The sequence below is a fragment of the Aristolochia californica genome, unplaced genomic scaffold (genome assembly GCF_029961685.1).
Source record: "Aristolochia californica isolate CCGP_79_NKW_82.1479 unplaced genomic scaffold, dmAriCali1.0.hap1 SCAF_12, whole genome shotgun sequence".
Classification (NCBI taxonomy): domain Eukaryota; kingdom Viridiplantae; phylum Streptophyta; class Magnoliopsida; order Piperales; family Aristolochiaceae; genus Aristolochia; species Aristolochia californica.
The window spans coordinates 29,045,485-29,065,231 of NW_027181793.1; the positions used below are offsets into that span (position 1 = coordinate 29,045,485).

Below are 19,747 nucleotides of genomic sequence, written 5' to 3' on the forward strand. Positions count from 1 at the left end.
TCCATATCACTGAAGCTCTACCAAGGCCAGAGATTCGTTATCTAGTTTCCAACATTGATACACGTATGTTATTTGAAATCATGAGAGAGAGAGAGAGAGAGAGAGAGAGAGAGAGAGAGATAAAAGAAGGTGGTCGGAAGAAGAAAAAATCCACCAACTGTCTGGAAGTGGTAGAAAAAAAAAAAAAAACTTGAAGAAAGAAGAAAAGAGGGTGTCTACAGTTTTTTTAGAAAACGGTTCCTTTCTTTTGAGGAAAACGACGGAAAATCACAGCTGACTATCTGGAAAATGATAAGTTTTACATTAATAAGATACAACTATTTAAGTTTTTTATTAAGTTCATTTTAGTTTTGATTTTGAAAATAAACGTTTAAGTTTTGCAGCTGCCGTTTGATGCTATGAATCAAATGCCAATTTCTGGATATTTTTATTGCTTCCACTACTCATCAAAAAAAAAAAAAAAAAAAAAACTCTTTGCCGACATACCCATTTGGCACTATCATGAGAGGAATCTTCATTCCTCATAACAACAGGAGTAATGAGTTCTAAAGGAAATTTTACTGTTCTTTGACTTCATTATCATAGATTCTCCGCTAAGTGCTCATATTATAATCCCAGAAGTCTGGATCTTATCTGCTTAACTCCTTTAAAAACTAAATTCGTATTGCAATGGCCATTAGACAAAGACCCTTTCACATATCATGGTTTAATGAGCTCGGATGCCCATGAGATGCTCGATAATTTTCCCACTGTATGCATGGTTTTTTTGTGTGTGGCACATAAACCAGATAGAACGGTCCCAAGCTTACACAAGTCAAATCTCTGTTCATAGGACACACAGAGATATGTGAACCGAAAACAGATTTGTTGTTTCGGATCAGGTAGGTAACCGTGCGATAAGATCCAGCTGATGTTCGGTCAGTAAAGAACCGAACAAGCATACCAGACAACGTTGGGAAAATGTCTCCCCTGAACCTCCTCCGGTACAGAGCAAGAAAAAAAAATCATCCCTTCCCCCCTCTTCCGTTCTGCAGTTTTTTTATCCTTGTTTTACTGTTGTTCAATGGGGGCCATACAAAAATATTCCATAAATTGAATTTAAATCCAGAACGACCAAAATTTTGCTTTTTCTACTTGTTTAAACCAGAACTATTAAAGAAGAAGAAAATTAAGAACTTTGTGCTTCCAAAGTAAACTTTATCAACTTGACCTCGGCCAGAATATCCAACTTTTCAAACCAATTGACGCAGAAGCTTTTTAAGTTCAAGCACAACTTTATCCAGCCAGTAGTCATCACTTCCAGTTTGCAGAAACTTTCTTTAGGCTCAGTAACCTCATGACAGCACTTTGAAGAATCAGTCTCCCATTTAGAGTTCTTTGTCCATTTGCAACGTACTAGAAGATAAGTTTTCTGAAGTCATTTCATATCTGTAGGCTTCAACTTGACCACAAGCCTCCAAAACTAGATGGCAAGTGGGGGATCTTTCTGGCTCAGACCTCAAAAGAGGGAAGCATCTACAAAGAATTGTACAGAAGATGAAGTACTCAAATGCTTTTGTTCTGCAAAGTGAATCATATTGTGACAAACAAATCCCTTCAGTGGAGCCTCTGCTCTGTAGAACATCTGCCGAACATCTTTTCTTTTAAATAAAGAGCATTTAAGAAGAGGAAAATTGGATCCATGGGAATCCAGCACCTATTGATTCAAACCAGCCCATTGATTCTTCACCATTAGAAGAGAAAAACAGCTGAAATCTTGCACAGATGGAGAAAGAATGAAAGAGAACGGAAGAGAAAATACATCAAATAATATTTTATTGAAAAGTTATACGTTAGTCCCTTCTCTTCTTTTCACTCGTATTAGAAGAATAAATTATCCTGCCCATGATTCTTTAGATCACTTAAGATAATGTAATATGCAACTAAGTCAGTCTTACCTGGTCCGTCCTTTTCAACAAAGGAAAAAGTCATGGGCCTAATTCAAAATGATGATGCCCTTTATTAATCCTCTGGGACCCAAAGTTCGGAGAAGATTAGGTACCTTCCAAGAACAACATAATGCTTTTTAGTTTCTTCCTAGAGAGAGAAAATGAAAAAAAAAAAAAAAAAAAAACTTCATCTCTCTTTAGTACAAATTTGATGAAACCAATCCTAGAAAAGACCGCACTGAGCAATCACTAGGAATTGTCTTTTATCTTTTATCTGTCTAACCGTGTATTGTTGTCTTCGTAATCCTGCCAAAAAAATCTTAACTTCTTCTCCAAATATTGTAAAAGATTAGATATGAAGGACACACAGTTCACATCAAAGTTTTAAGATCATGGCGTGAAGTGGCACCCACAAATCAACTACATGGATTACATTCAAACCCATTACCTCAGCCACTTGTATTATCTTACTTTATCTCATTTGTTCATCTTTAGTCTGGCCTACTTTGACAAGACTATCAATCACTAAAGCTTGTTCATGTAGTGGACTCAGGAGGATGAATCTTGCCATTCTTTAAAATGGGCTTGTCAGTATGAGATAGTGCTTGCATGATCTCATTGCTCATTCTTTTTTCCACATGATAAGGGATTTATTTAAGCAGATGAAGCAACATCAAGAATAAGCTTGAGTAGTCTCTTCATTAAAATATTTGCAGGTTCAAGGCATGAAGGATGTAAATTCTATTCTAAAAGGTGTTAAGAAAAGCCTAGCCTTGCAAATTATCCTTCTTCTCTTCTTCTAACTTCAAATTTCTTTATTTTCTTGATTTTTATCAAGGTATCAAAGCAGTAGCGTCGGTTCTTGAGAGTTTATAGCAGATTCTCTCTCTCTCTCTCAACCCTAAAGGCAAAAATCAAATCGCTCTACTCTTTGGTAAGGTAATATCAATTTTTTATTTTTTCTACTGCCATAAATTCCTTTGATTGATGATTATTGTTGCTATTTGAGCAGTTATAATTGTCTCTAGAAGACATTTATTGAAGTTTTTTAGCCTCATATATGCATGTGTCACCTACCATTTCATGTGTCATCCTTCCCATGTTGACATCATCATGCCAAAAGCCAATTTTATACTATGTTGAGAGTATTATTGATGGTAATTTGGTTTAGTTGAGAATGGTGTGCCCTAATTGAAAAATATCATAGATCTAATTTCCTAGTTAGTTCTAGTAGTAGTTTTCGTCTTTTTAAATTAATTCATTTTGATGTATGGGGCCCATGTCAAGTTCCGAGTCCATTTAGTCTTAAGTATTTTGCCTTTTATTGATGACTTAAGTTGGGTAACTTGGTTTATCTTTTAAGAGGAAAATATGAAGCTTTTGATATATTCGTGAAATTTTAGGGTGAATTAAAAAAACCAATTTGATATACATGTTAGTGTGTTTTATACTAATAATGGGCTTTAAGTACCTAATCAAGAGTTTACTTCTTGTTGTATCTTGCATGGAATCATTCACTTGATTTTGTGTATTTATACTCTCCAACAAAATGGGGTTGTCGAGCATAAAAATCAACATCTTCTTAAAATAACCCACACTTCATTATTTCATATGAACATATTCCTAAATTATATTTGGGAGATACAATGTTGACATCTTGTTTTTTATTAATCGGATGTCATCGTTTGTACTACATGGACAAATTTTGATTCAGGTTTTAAAACTAGGATGTAAATGATTTTATGTTATTCCTCGTATATTTTGATCTACATGTTTTATTCATTTTTTCAATCCATCTATGGATAAATCATTTCCTTGTGCTATAAAATTTGTCGTTGAGTTATTTCCGTATTAAGAAGGGATACAAGTATTATGATCTAATTAACAAGAAAACATATATCTCTTTTAATGTCACATTTTTTTAAGTCCACTTCAAATTTGGCTTCTATGCTCCTCTTGTAGGTCATACTCCACCACTCTAAGTGTATAACAAACGCTCTCACCACATATTACCTACACCAACATCAGTAGACTATCCTCATGAGCTCCCTTTTCATGGTCAACTATCTTCTTCTTTGCTTACTGATCATATAAAATAGCTTGGTTTGGACAGTTTAGTAGTTTGGTGACATAATTTGGGTTTTACAGAAGTCATTGTCGATTTTTGTACTCAAAACAAAACAAGGTATTGTGATTTTAATTGGGTATGTTGATGATATTATCTTATCTAATAGTGACTTTGAATAAATGATAGAAGTAAAACAATATTTGGTCACACACTTTCATACCAAAGATTTGGGATAGTTGAAGTATTTTTTTCGCATTAAAGTAACTTGGAGTAAAAAAGGTATTATTCTTTCTCAAAGGAAATATGTCGCTGACATGTTAACTGAATATGGCAACTTAGATGCAAAACTTGTGGGGACCCTTGTGGAGGTGGACCATAACTAGACCCGATATATCATTTTCCGTGGGCGTAGTGAGTTAGTTTATGTGGAATCCAAGGTTGATCCATTTTGAAGTAACTCATCAAATCTTGAAATAATTGGAAGGAACTCCTGGAAACGCCTCCTATATGTTCCAAAGTGATATGATGGATATAATGGGGTACTCTAATGCATATTATGTTGGGTACAAAATGGATAGGAGGTTAACTATTGGTTATTGTTGTTTTTTTGGAAGTAACCTAGTGAGCGGGAAGAGCAATAAGCAAGTTGTGGTAGTCAGATCTAGTGTAGCGGCTGAATATAGAGCAATTGCTCACACAATTAGTAAGCTCATGTAAGACAAGTCGCTTCCGGTTGAGTTTGGTGTTTCTGTCCCAAAACCTATGATTATGAAGTGTAATAATCAAATATTAATTTTTATAATAAGTGATATTCTGTTTTATGAAAGAACTAAATGACTGTCATTTTACAGTGAGCGTGGAGACTGAAAATTAGCCTCTTCAATGGAAATGGATCTCTTCCAGCGTTCCTCTGGAGTCTCTTTTTAGCCATTTTTAACTGTTACGCTGTTCCACCATTGACGGAATCCCTCAATTCTAATCAAAGTTGGGCATTTCAGTTTTCTGAAAATCTAAGACGTGTCGCCTGATACACCTCCAATTGATGTGAATGGGAGATCTATGCATGATGATATAATCCTCGTAACAGGACGCCCATACATGAGAGAATCATATACTCAAGGAAGCCAACAGATCAGTGATTCCTGTACAGTGACAGGACCCACTCAACTTTTCTCCATTCAATGCACCAACCTATCAAACGTTTTGACGTTACATTGGTGGGCAATCACTTACGGAGATGCTTCGGGAAAGATTTTTTCTGGGTTTCAAATTCCAATCATGGAGGCGATAAGCAAGTTGACTGATGGCAGATAAGTCTGTCCAGGTGTTGTTGGCCTCACAGCCTCAAGATGGGAAGACGAAGATTGGGACTTGGGGCTTCGCAAGCCTCACCCTTTTCATCATGGAACGTGTGACCATGAAATTGCAGAATTTCCATTATCTTCGCTTCTTCTTTCCAACGAGGTAGAGATAATTAGATATTCCTCGGCCATTATGCTGACAGAATCTGTCACCCGCAAGGGTGGGATTGAGACTTGGGGCCCCTAGCGGGAAGCAAGACTTCTTGGGTCCAAGGAAATAATCTTCTTTACCATGATTAAATTGAATTTTTTTTTTTCGACTTCTACAATGATAATCTGAGAGAACTTCGGCTTGAAAGTTGAAACGCAAGCGTGGGTGAAAGAGAAAAGAAAAGGTGGATTTGAGATAAGGCAGGCCAGAATCACATTCACCAACCGTGCGAGATAGTCACAGAACCACATTGGGGATGTTCACATCAGTAGGAAGTAATTAAAGTTATACGCTAGAAATTAATTAAAAACAGTTCTGTTGTGTATGATAATTTACAACAGCCTCTTGGGCTCACAAAGTGGTCAAATCTCAAATTTTGACCGTCCTGTTCCCGTCGAAATGGATACATTCTTATGAAACTAAAAAAGTTTCAAACTCTGTTTGAAACAATGTTACAAGAAGATGAGAAATCGCAATAGCTCGTCACCATTTATCCTTCAAGATCCACTCCAATGACTGAATTTGCAAATTCCACGACGGTTAAGTTCAAATGAATCACGGATAGATTGCACCATAGAGCAAACAACGGGCAAGTTTGACAATTCTTCATCCTGTTCCTGCAAAGTGTAAAAGCATGGCTTGGGCTTCTTTTTTTTTTTTTTTGAAATGGCTAATTGTCATGTAGAATACTTTTCAATAATCTGGTGCAACAAAAACAGAGTATATCAGGCGGAGACTCACAACTTCAGCCAATCGCTCTTCAATTCGCCCCGACTCTCCATCATTAGGCATGAATATCTTCCGATAAGCTTTTCTCATGCATTTGACCTTGAATTTTATCAAACAAAGAATTTAAATCATAAGACATATAAGAAAGCCATAATATAAAGAGAATCCTGCAACGAATAAATTGTGTTTATGCATGTGTATGTTTGATGTTTGTCTCTGTATATATTAAACTTCCTATATTTTTTTCAAAGAGTTGTGTGCTTTCTTTTCAAGAACTAATTAACTACTTGCTTGTCATGGCACATGATTATTGACTTCTCTCTCTGTAAAAGAATAGATCCAAGATAGATGCCTATTTTCATTTTTTTCTTCTTTGTGGATGTGAGGGTATCCTTCTACTATAGAAATGGATCACAAACCAAATCAAAACAGAAATGGGACTCTCTAAACAATAGGAGTTGACCAATAAGATAAAAAACAAAATGGCACAAGGGAATTCAATATGGGAGTTGGAGCCCAATTTTTGCCAGTACCATACAGCAAAATCCAATTCAACCCTTTATTTGTTCACTTAGTGATTTTTCAAGTTGACGGAACACTAATGGGTTCAAAGCAAAAACTGTTAGATGTTTAGGATATAACAACCTCTGTGCTTGAGAATCCATGACGCCGAAGACCCTCTAGATTCAGACCACGGAGCTCAGCTCTGTCCCCAGCAACCATCATATACTTTGGGATGTCTTGGGAGACCTGTTTGAAATTAACTTGAAATAATTTAAGAAACTATGGTAGAATACTAAGGGCAGATTAAAATTGTACAACAGATAATCACCAGCATAGTATGTAGGGAGAAGGCAGATCCATACCACAGAACCCCCTCCAATGAATGAAAAAGACCCGAGATGACTAAATTGATGAACAACAATTGCACCTGCTGTACGGGTGAAGTCCTACATTCAAGAAACCAAATTGAGGTCAACTGAAAAACTTGTTTATGAGTAACAACTAAGGGTGGCATCGAGTCGAGCCTCGCCCGAACCTGCCTATGTTCGAGCCGAGCTTGATTTAAATATTTCGAACTCGAGCGTGAACTCAGCCCAGCCTCGAGCCTAAAATTGTTATCGAGCTCGAGCCCAATAATTTTAACCGAGCTCGAGTCGAGTTCGAACTTCCACTTATATTTAAAACTTTGCATAAAATACATGTAAGATAAATTATATATAAAATTATTTATACACTCTGCATAAAATTATTCATAAAAACTACATAATTATACATAAACTTTATTCAAAAAAAATAATTCATCTATAAAAAAGGAGGTGTTTTGCATTTCCTCTCTCTCTCTACAGTCAAATCCTTGCCATGGTGGGAAGGTCACATGTGGCTGCAAATCAAATGAGGCTATTCAGATCTCAAACTAAATAATTTAGTGCCGTGTACTATTTAAACTAAGAAACACTAAAACCACCACCTAACATATCTTATGGATCTTATGGTGTTAGCCCTGGAGGCTTCTACAATATATTTCACCCATAAATGCTTCCGCTTTTCTCAGTAAGAATTTAATGGCTTAGAAGGACAAGCTTACTGCTCTCCTTCATGTCTGACCCGAACTCACTATGATCTTAATAGTTCAGGTCAGTTTTTACCCCACTTCAACAACCTGCACCCCCGCAAACACTGTATACGATCTCTTTTTATTATTAAAAATAATCATGAACTGTTCATAGACATGATAAAATAAGGTTAGGGATCAATGTAATATCAGTAAGAACCGAGCCATACTACAAGTACGTCAATGGGTAATTCTTTTCTTTTACGAAAAAACAAATACAAAGCATCAATATGAAAATTGGTGCTCATAGTGCCAATTGTCACAATTATACCACCTCATTGAACCCTCTTTGCCAGCTACGCTTCTCTCCTTCTCCCTAGTCGTCCCCCTCTCCCCCTCGAACGAGCAAATGAACATTCGCTTTCCGTCATTCTAGGGCTGAGAAAACCCAAAGTTGGAAGTTGCAGATCTTCTTTCTCGGCCTGGAAAGGAAAAGAAACGAGGGAGTGAGGACTCAGAAATTTTGATCGATAGCCTTATTTTTCTTCTTGCTTGCTTTTGATTGCAGTTATTTCTTTCTTCTTGAAGGTCTTTTCTTGATAAATGTGATCATTGTGATATGAAGGTCGTGAGAATCATCGCTGCTTGCGTGATTTGTTGATTTGTGTGGGAATAGGGGAATCATCAAGATTTTTGGGTGGTCTGGTTTTGTTTGGGTTTTCGCCATGGCTAACATCGTGAAACAAATCTTGGTGAAGCCCATCCAGTTGGCGGACCAGGCAACACAAGGGGCAGACGACGTCTCCAATTTTAGGGCGGAGTGCGTCGAGCTCAAAGCCAAGACGGGGAAGTTGGCAACGTTGCTCTGGCAGGCGGCCCGCGTTGGCTCTGACCTTTATGAGTGACCCATGCGCCAGATCATCGATGAGATAGAGCAGGCTCTTGACAAGGCGCTTACCCTAGTTGTCAAATGCCGCACCAATAACATCATGAAACAGGTCTTCACCATCATCCCCACCGCTGCATTCAAGAAGGTTACCACCCAGTTGGGGAATTCCATCGGGGAGAAACAAAAGTAGCGGCTACTGAGACGACGCAGGGGTAAGGGAGTCTACGACAAAGGTGGCCGGCGAGCAGCTGTCGACGGCGACGAAGGCGGCCACAACAGCGGACGGGAGGGCTCGGCGACAGCAGACGAGGGGAAGAAGAAATCGAAGTCCCGCTCGCGGCTCCCGCCTCCCGCCTCCCGGTCCTGAACCCTCGTTAAGTTAACGAGCCGACTCGCGAGCTTTCAAACCGAACCATGGTTCGGTAGAGTTCGGCTTGTTAACTCAAACGAGCCTTATCCGGATCTCGAACTTAGTTCAAGATCCAGATAAATCGAATTGAACCAAGCTGGAACCGAGTTGAGCTCGAGTCGCTCGTGAACTGGCTCGGTTCGATGCCACCCCTAGTAACAACCCAGCTCTAGGCACTCTCGCAATAGTTATAGTGGGCTCATAGATTGAATAAATATCAATATTTGATTCCTCCCTAAGCAGATACATATAAAAATTTTACTTGAGGGAAAATGAAAAGTGAAAACAACACACTCTCATGCTGGTTATTAACAATCCTTACTCATTATCAGTAGATAGATATATTGAAGCAACAGAAGAGAAAAAAGATACTTACTTCTACCACTACATGGCCTGCTAATAGGGTATTATTTGCAAAAATATTATTACTGCCTACTTTGCAATCATGTGCTATATGACAGGAACCCATAATAAGATTGTTGTTACCTATAACCTGACAAAAGAAATGCAAATCATGGAGTTCAGATATCATTGCAATCAAACAAACAAAAGGAGGTTATCAGAGAACGAAGCACAACAGAGATGAATTCAGTACCGTTTTATCACATGATTTAGAAGATCTATGAATAGAAGTATGCTCTCTGATATCATTGTTATCACCAACGTATAGGAAACATTCATCTCCAGCCTGAGAGAGGACATAAGGGGTCTAAGGTCAATTCTTGTAAGGTAATTGAATTTTCAAGTATTAAGATGCCTTCGTAAAAAGTTAGAACATTATTTGGCTTCCTTCAGTTATTCAGATGATCGAGATTTTGGTTAAACATCTAAAACCATTAACCATTCTAAACAACTGAAGGAACAAGAGGAAGAAAGAATGGCATCTGACTTCAAGGCAAAAAAATTAACCATAAAAAATGGCAGAAACACTTCATGGCAGTGGGAAGCATAATTCAACTATTGTAAGCAATTAACGATAATAATCATAATAAAGAGAGAGAGAGAGAAGAAGAAGAAGGAGAAGAGGAGGAAGAGACATCCCTGGGATTCATGGCTTTACTGATTTAGGAATTTAATGCTTCCAAAAACTCCTAAAGAAACAGTGTACCCAAAAATCTGTAACCATATGCCTTCAGTACATTTTAAAATAACAACTTTAACACAATGTTTCCTTCAGAGTACAAGCTTAATAAAAAATGTCATAAATCTTATAACATAAGCTTTTCACATGCATTCCTCATATACAACAAAAGGCACCACAAGTAATTTTCAGTTTCATCATTTTATGGGCAGAAGCATGACTAAGATGACAGTTCCACCCATAAATGTCAATCAAAATAAAAAAAGATGGATAAAGCAGATGTTCAGTAGGATAATCTTGCAAAGGCCATAGTACCATATAAAGATCATAACCGATGCCTTTTTCATCAACACCTATGAATGTTACTTATAATGATCCAATCGCCATAGCTAAGAACCTGTAGCTCTCTCTCTCTAACTCGAAAATAAGGGTGTAGAGAGCATGTTCAGCATTAAAATCAAGAGGAATCCTAAAGCAGAAAAAGTAAAAATAGAACCAAAAGCTAGAGATCATTCTCAAGGTTTACCAAGTTGCCCTGACTAGTTCTCTGCCTAACATAATGAAGTTGAACTGATACTAACACTGAACAGATATATTATAGCAGATCTACATTTACAAGAATCAGAAATAAAATAACATATTTTTTCCTCGTGGAGAGGAATTTTGAAATTCAAAATGAGAAAATGTCAGAACTATCCATTTTAGTCAGAATGCTGTTACTGCAGACACGCTCATAAAAGAAAATATATCCATGGCAGGAATCTCTTTTTCTTTTCTTTTTTTCCCACAGCAATCAGTGCATCCAAAGGAAAGATAAAACTCACCCTATCACTGGTAAGTCTGCCAGGTCCTAGGCCGGGCTGAGAGAGGGTAAAGTTTACGTATCTTTCACATATTTTGTGTATGTGTATAAAAAATAAGCTTGAAAACCAAGAAAGTTCAGACACATCCATCTGATAGAACCAAAAAATTAAAAACTTGTAGTGGAAAGCCTGAAGCACAGTTATTACAGATATACTGTGTGGATCACTCCACACAAACACGTACATGTATGTATCACTGCCTACATAGCCATTCTAGTCACATTAGAAGCACACTAACCTTGTATTTCAAATCTTGGCACATAACACCAACAACTGCATGATGTCCAATGATGTTATTGTTCCCAATGATTGTTTGACCTGGAATATCAGCACCCACAATAGCACCACTGGCCTGACAAAATTCCAAATAGTAAACATTTATTTTTGGCAAGGGGACTGAAGGAATGCTTATAGAACTCTTGAGCTATTCTATCTTTAGGAGACGTAAATAACAAATGTACAAAGTGAAGCTACAAACTGAAAGATAGAAGGCAGACATGCTACCAAATAGGGAATATAGAACCATATGGTATTAAAAGGATGAGGCAAACTCACGTTAGTAAAGTGCAACGATCACCTAACTCTGTATCCCCAAATAAATGACTTCCTGGATGTAAGTTACAAGCATTCCCAAGCTTCACACCACACCCAACAGTACAGAAAGGCCCAACTGTAACACTCTAAAAACAAAAGAAGCCGTGTCAGGAACTCTAAAGCCAAACAGAAAAAGTTGAATGTGTAGCAGTTCTCGGTCATTTAAAATTTGATCTTTGCATACATTTAAATCTGATTGTAAAATTACAGATTAAAGAGAAAGAAGGGAGTATTCCATATGTTCTGCTCTTCCAGTGAAGGGTGATCATTGTATTGACTAGGACATGAAAAAGGTTTTAAACTGAAAAAAGGAGTAACATTGAAGATTATAGAGAGAGATGATGAGAGAGAAGAGAGAGGAAAAGAATGAGAGATAAAGAACCTGAAATCATATCTCCCAATATACATACTCAAAATCTACCAAATTTGAACTAGAGCCAGATCTAAACATGCTGAACGATATAATGTGTACTCTGAATACTACAGCTAATGTAAAATGATGAAACTAGCCTTCAGCTGATTTTCTAACACTACCCCTCAAGCTGGAGAGTATATGTCCATGAGTCCCATCTTGTTACAAAAAGATTCAAACTTATGTTTGCCCAATGATTTAATAAACACAATGGTCACCATACCTAACATAGGGAGTGACTTTCCTTCTTCATGGCAGCATCTCTAATAAAGTATGAATTTACTTCAATATGTTTAGTTCTTTCGAGATTTCCTTTAATGAATATGGTTGTTTGGTTATCACAATATATGGTCATAGGCTCCTTCATCTGTAGATTAAATTCTCTAACAACCGATCACAGTAGCCTGAGGTAGACTTTTTGTCAAGTTTTGACCTTGCATAGTCGCATCTGAGAAAGCTTATATTTTCAAATGACCATGAGATTTAAAGAATAGCCCCTTTACAAGTGGCTCCTTCAAATATCTTAATATTCTTTGTGCAACCTCTAGGTAAACCATACATGGGCAATCCATAAACTGACTGACAACACTAATAGCAAAGGAGATGTCAGGACGAGTGATTGTGCCATATATAAGTTGGCCAACTAATCGGTCATACACTATCTTGTTATTACGCTCATCACTCTATTCATTATGAAGATCATGTCCAACCTCCATATTTCTGCAATATGTTTGTGACATACTTCCTCTTGTGTCAATACTAGAGCAGCATTACTTCTAGCTACCTTAATACCCAAAAAATATTTTAGGGTACCCAGGTCTTTGGTCTGAAAGTGTTTGGCCAAATGTGATTTAACCTCCTCAATGCCTTTCACATCACTGTCAGATAGGATACTATCAACAACATATACTATCAAAATCACAATGCCAAACTAGCGCTTCATGATAAAAAGAGAATGGTCACAGTGACTTCTAGAAAAGCCAATAGGCATACCTATATGACAGGATTTCTCAAACCACACTCGAGGGCTTTGTTTGACTTCTAGAAAAACCAATAGATATAACTATATAACAAAATTTATCAAACCACACTCTAGGGCTTTGTTTGAGACCATATATAGCTTTCTTGAGTCTGTCTACCTTGTTCATTTCCAACCTAAGCAACATACCCAGAAAGTTGGTCCATATAAACTTCTTCATTCAAGTTTCCATATAAGAAAGCATTTTTAATGTCAAGTTGAGACAGTGACCACCCTTGGTTCACAACCACAAAGATCAAAATCCGTACAGAAGATAATCTAGCAACTGGGAAAAAAGTCTCAAACACATCAACGCCATATGTTGGAGTGTTTGTTTGCTACCAACCAAGCCTTGTACTTCTCAATGGATCCATCTGTCTTATACTTCATAGTATATACCGAGCGATACTCAACCAATGTAGCACCAAGAAGTAAGTCACACAACACCTACGTGCCTCTATCCGGAAGAGCCTCCATCCCAACATCCATGGCCTGCTTCTATTGAAGGAAAGAGAAAGCATCCTACACAGAAGAAGGAATAGTGCAAGAAGAGAGTGATAGAACAAACTGTTTGTATCAGTCTAACAATGAATCAAAGGAAACAAAATGGAACATGGGGTCCCATGTCCCTTTACACACACCTTTTAAAAGCGCAATAGGGAGGTCTAAATCACTTACCTCAGGATCTACAGCTAAGGAAGATTCATGATCCAGTGTGAGAGAAGGAATTGGAGTCTTATATTGAGTCACATGCCGTCTATGATATACCTATAGTGGTTTCTCTGTAGTGGCATCAACAAAGGAATAGGAAAATCCTCTACAAAAGTGGGGACAACAATCTCTGGACCTGTAGTAGATGGAGACACATCTATGATGGATGAAGGAAAGAAAGGAGATAATCTATCCCTAGAAGGACCAAATACATGTACAAAACAAACGCATCCAAATTGTCCAGTAGACAATGTCAACAAGGTGTCAGATTGCAACAACACTTGCAAAGGAATCTTTTCTTCAAGAGCTGAGGAATGAATGTATCTTGTTAATGAAGAAGCAAATAGTAAAAACCGCATCACCACAATTTGATTTGGGTACATTCATGTGTAGTATCATGTTTCGTGCAGCTTCCAAAAGGTGACGGTTCTTACACTTAGCTACTCCATTTTATTGTGGAGTAAATACAAATGAAGATTGACGCATGACTTTGTTTCTTTGACAAAATAAATCAATTTTTTATTCATAAATTCCAAACCAGTTTTAGTGCGAAGTACACGAAGAGAAGTATCAAACTGAACTTTAATTTCATTATGAAAAAGTTTAAACATACCAAATACTTCAAATTTCTTCCGAAGGATATACACCCGAGTATATCAACTAAAATCATCAATAAACGAAAGAAAATACTTAGTACAGGACAAGGACCCCCAAACATTAGAATGAACAATGTCAAATAAGCGACCACTTCTAGATTGACTTAATGGAAAAGGTGTCTGGTGATGCTTGCCTTGCGTACTGGAATCACACTGAAGCGAATGATAGGAAGGAAATGCAAGAAAAAGTTGAACCAACTTTGCAAGAGAAGGATGGTCTAACTGTAGATGCCAGAGTGAGACTGCAAAATGCAGCACATATAATGAATCCTAGGAGTGGCTCTCCAGATAGTACAATCCGCCTCTCACACATGTGGAACCAATCGTCCTCTTCATTGCGAGATTCTAGAAAACACAATGAGAAGGATAAAAAATTACAGAACGGTTCATGGACTTTGTAAGTTAACTAATTGACAACAAATTAAGAGGAAACTTAGGAATAAACATTACAGACTAAGGGTGACATAAAAGAAGATGGAACTAATGTACCTATTCTTTGAGTAAATGAAATGGATCCATCAGCTAAGATGGCATGCTTAATGGCAGAAGACTCTTTTAACTCAGAAAATAGAGATAACATATCTCACATGTGGGTAGTAGCACCTGAGTCAAGAACCTAGGTGGATGAAGGACACACATATAGGATAGACGTACCTGAAGTAGCCAGAATGGTTGTAGACATGGAAGACTGTGCCATAGATGTTGAGCTAGAAGCAACAATCATCTGTGCCATACGCTGAACTAACAGTTGCATCTCATAAAATGCTCCTAGTATGATGTCCATTGTGGGGCCAGTAGATGTCTTTGCACTCTCGTGGATAACTGAGTTTGCCCATGTAGGCTTGCCAAACTTTGCCCAACACTTGTCAGGGAAATGGTTAGACTGTCCAAAATGGATAAACTTCCTGTCCGACCTACTATCACCTCTGCATCTTCCTCTACCTTGACTATCTCTCCCTCTGCATCTAACACTTCGACCTCTACCTCTAGATGATTCCGAGGTACCCAGAGTACTGGCGTGCAGATATAGGAACACTAATCACATCTTTACTTCCCTGGTTCCTGTCCGACCTACTATCACCTTTGCATCTTCCTCTGCCTTGACTATCTCTCCCTCTGCATCTAACACTTCGACCCCTACCTCTAGATGATTCCGAGGTACCTAGAGTACTGAGTGCAGATATAGGAACACTAATCACATCTTTACTTCCCTGGGATATAATAGTAAACTCTGCGTGCAAGACTCTGCTAAAAGTTGTGGACAAAGACTAAATATCCTCTGAGGCTAATAATTGTGCCCTAACAGTGTCAAATTTTGGTCCTAAGCCATCCAAAATTTTTGTAATATGCACCTGTCAATATTGTTTTCTAGACTCCCTTTCATTAGTAGTAAAGGGACGGACAACGTTTATCTCATGGTATACCAGTCAACTCGTTGTAGTACTCTATAACAGATCTCGGACCTCTCTTGAGGCTAAATAGTATGGCATATAATTCATAAAATCATGACAAGTTGCTCTCCTAAGCATAAATAAATTCTAAGGATACTTACATCTTCTTAGCAATATTACAATTCATAACTTGATTCCTCGAACTAGAATCAATGTTGTTAGTCAGTCAGGTCATCACCTAACTATCCTCAACTTCTCAGTCATCATTCAACAGAACAAGAGGGTCTTCCTTAATGAATTTGGACTTTCTCTTAGCCTTCAAGTGTATCTGAATTGACTTGATCAGCTAAGATATTTTTGGCCATTTAGCCTTTCAAAAGTAATTAGGATTGTATGCATGCTTTCCCTCTTAACTTCCAGATTCCTTTGAGGGAGTAATTACTTCACCAGAGTCACCCATAAGTATCACCCAATTGTCACAATCAATCAAACTGTGCTTCAATCACAAGATTGATGCGTAGGGTAGGTGGGCCCTACTTCTAAGAAATTAGGGTTTTTATGCACACTTGCACTAAAAGCCAAATTCAATCCAATATCAACCAATTGTCACAATCAATCAAACAGTGCTTCAATCACAAGATTGGTGTGTAGGGTAGGTGGGCCCTACTTCTAAGAAATTAGGGTTTTTATGCACACTTGCACTAAAAACCAAATTCAATCCAATATCAACCAATATGTATGATTTCAATCAACTAATATCACAAATCAACCAAAAATAGGGCTGACCTCACTTTACCAGTGGAAGACGCACCCAAAAAAGCCCAGTATTGAGCTACTCACCAGAAGAAAGGGACTTTTCCAAGCCAAAGAAGCCCTCCTAGGACTCTCTCTCAGCATTAGAATGCACTTAAATACAGTAGAAGCCAACAACTCTAGGGTTATGGCAAAAAAGAATGAGAAAAAACCTTGTTTTTGTTAACCAGTCGCATATAAACCTCAAAAGACCTCCTTTCTTGAATTCACAAGCTCCAAAAAAGAAAAAAGATGGAAAATGAAGACTTGTATCTACTCTGATACCATAAAAAAAGGGTAACATTGAAGATTATAGAGAGAAGATAATCTGAAATCGCTCTCCTTGGGGGTCGTGCTTGATCCCCATCTTCTTTTATTCACTTAAGTCATAGACAATTACAAATATGCCCCTACTCACTTACACTTCACTTAAACCCTTATATCTTCCAATATACATACTCAAAATACACCAAATTTGAACTAGAGTTAGATCTAAACATGCTGAACAACATAATGTCTACACTGAATACTACAGCTAATGTAAAATGAAGAAACTACCCTTCAGCTGATTTCTAATATAAACCTTTGGCTGATGAATGCCATTTGAAAAAAGAAAAACTATTGCAGCTTAGACCTACTTCTTGGTAACTTTTGAACCAAGTAAACCTCAAAAGATACACCACATTCTAAGAAACGAAAAGAAGAAGTTATAGGGTTAAGCACTTTCAGAAGTAGTTAGTTACTAAAAAGCATCAGCAAGAAAAAAATGCGTACTCACTGTTTGAAATGGGATATATCCTATTTAAAAATAAAAATAAAAGGCAAGACACAGAATCCAAAGCTTTTTCCATCTAGAAAAAGAAAGAAAGAATATGGACGCTAGTCCATGTAAGTTAGATATGATCATTTGCTAATTTAGATCTAATGGTTTAAATCTTGCTCATTTCTATCCTAAATTATTTTTTTCCCAATAGGTTCATATTTCATGTCCATTTCAATTGTTTTCTCAATTTTGAATGATAGAATGGTAATCGGACTTTGCAGTTACAGTATAGAAAGTTTTTTTTAATTAAAAAGAAAGCAAATAAAAGTAGAAGTCTGCTGCATTGCAGATGTGATAACTTTCAATTAGTACAAATTTGAGTTCAGCCACACAAACAGCGCTCAAATATGCCTCTCTAGAAAAATCCATCACTCCACCCTTGGATTTCCAAACTACTGGTGACTCTTTGTGGGAAGAAATAAAGAACTCTACCAAAACAGCTCAGAGTTCCTTACAGATGAGCATACACTCTTTCAATGACTCAGACTACAGTGTTATCAGATTTCCTGTTAAGGGCTCACCAAACAAAATGGCTGTGCCAACTCAAGATACACATCAGTGCAGAAGTCATAGACAGAGAATGCAGAAAACTTCCAGGAAAACTTAAGATTTCGTAACTACATAGAGGACAACAATGTGAGGTAGTACACAGAAAAACACATGAAAGACGACAAGGATGGGTGAAACAAAGGGGAAAAGCGGGTCAGTTGTGATCTTTTCTTGCTTTTCGCTTTTTAGAAGGTGGATAACCCTCGAAGCTGAACTAAACATCCATATAATCAAGTCTTTCTGCCTCAAAGTGCAGCAATATAATAAAATTTCCAAGAGCTAGATCCTGAATTTGAGGTTTCTCTGATTTCTTTTTTGCAAATCATATAATTTCCTGAACCAACCGAAATAACATTACTTTTATTTGTCTTCCTTAGTTAAAAATAAAAAACTTTAACGGAGACAACTTAAACAACCAAGTAAATGCAATGTTACCGATTAAAGTAATCATCTTAAAAACTATACACGTCTATAGGTGGCATAGGTCGAAGTACCAACAAAACCAGAAACATTTTCATACATTTCATGGCTAAGAGTCAATTAAGACGCATCAAATGAAGAAGCACCAAACTTGAACAATCAAATATTAATCAGAAACTACTTCATTGTCATCCATAACTTTGTAACTCAGAGAAGAACTTAAGTAGCATAAGTGATTTTTTTCTCTTATAAACTGTAAGCGTGCTTAACTTCGAGCTACCGACAGCTGATATAAAACTTTGTAAAATAAAATCCCATGTCCACTCTTAAGCTCCTATTCTCAATTATATCTACAGATTTAACACTCGCCAGCTATCACTCCTAACCTTACTCTCTTGTCCTTCCGACGCCGAGGATGCGACTGTTCAGATTAATCTGTAACTTTGAGTTAACTCGAGTCAACATCCTTCATTCTTATGCAATGAAACCAGATAGAGTTCCAAAAGAATTACGTGGCCGAGAATAGCGTCGGGATGAACGACTGCAGTTGGATGAATGACGTTGGTTGTCGTCTCAAAGAATGGCTCGGATTTGGCTTCGCATGAAACATCTGACCACGATAAGTAATCAGAAATTAACAATTAAGGATATTTGCATTCGCTTGTACAGAAGAAACGAAGAAATGCACCCGGAACTGTGTTCTTACGATGGAGAACTCTTTCGAAGTGTTGAAGCGGTTTTGGCCGCGGGGTGGAGAAATCGGAAAAAGAAATTAGCTTCTGGAAGCGACCAACCGCTCGGGCTGCTTTGTAGAACATCGCACCGTCACAAATGAGGAAATAGATTGTGCAATCAGCGCAAAAGCGCTGACGACTTCGCTCAGTGCTCGTCGGTACTATATCAACGGAGCCAGAAATGTCGCGGCTGCCGAAGACTGACGAGAGTTGGAAATTTAACTTTGGATGTGAAAGACTCGAAACCCCTTTGGAAATCTTGTGTGAAAGACTCAAAAACATGCCCGTGTGGGTTTGGGGGGCCTAGCCGAACATGCATATCTTCGAACTTGATTTGATTGGATTTGAATATTTTGCACTCATTGTGAACTTAACTTTAGTCTAAAATTAGAATCGATCTTCAGTCCAAATTTTTTTAGCGAGTTTCTCTAGCTCGAGTTGGGTTAGAGTTTTAACCTAAATTACAAAAAAATAAAAAAATATTACAAATAATTTAGTATCATTGGACTACCAACTATCACAGTCGAGTCCAATATTTTGTAATGGAACATACTAATGTGTAATAACCAGTTTAATAAACCTACAAAAAATATCAAACACCTCCATCGATAGT

General features: G+C 37.5%; 1 protein-coding gene across 2 annotated transcripts; it reads right to left on the reverse strand.

The window, feature by feature from the left end:
* Positions 1-5,805: 5,805 nt before the first annotated feature.
* On the reverse strand, positions 5,806-19,365 carry LOC137946172 (probable acyl-[acyl-carrier-protein]--UDP-N-acetylglucosamine O-acyltransferase, mitochondrial). Of its 2 annotated transcripts, none has more exons than XM_068792384.1 (10): positions 19,107-19,365; positions 18,913-19,010; positions 11,590-11,714; positions 11,273-11,381; positions 9,686-9,778; positions 9,467-9,583; positions 7,104-7,187; positions 6,883-6,987; positions 6,250-6,336; positions 5,806-6,125 (listed from the first exon to the last, which is right to left on the reverse strand). In XM_068792384.1, exons 1-10 carry the CDS (start codon positions 19,216-19,218, stop codon positions 6,006-6,008), a joined length of 1,050 nt encoding a protein of 349 aa, XP_068648485.1. In that variant the 5' UTR covers positions 19,219-19,365; the 3' UTR covers positions 5,806-6,005. The 2 variants fall into 2 exon arrangements, with proteins under 2 accessions (XP_068648485.1, XP_068648484.1); XM_068792383.1 differs by having other exon boundaries at positions 5,806-6,146.
* Between the last annotated feature and the right edge of the window lie 382 nt (positions 19,366-19,747).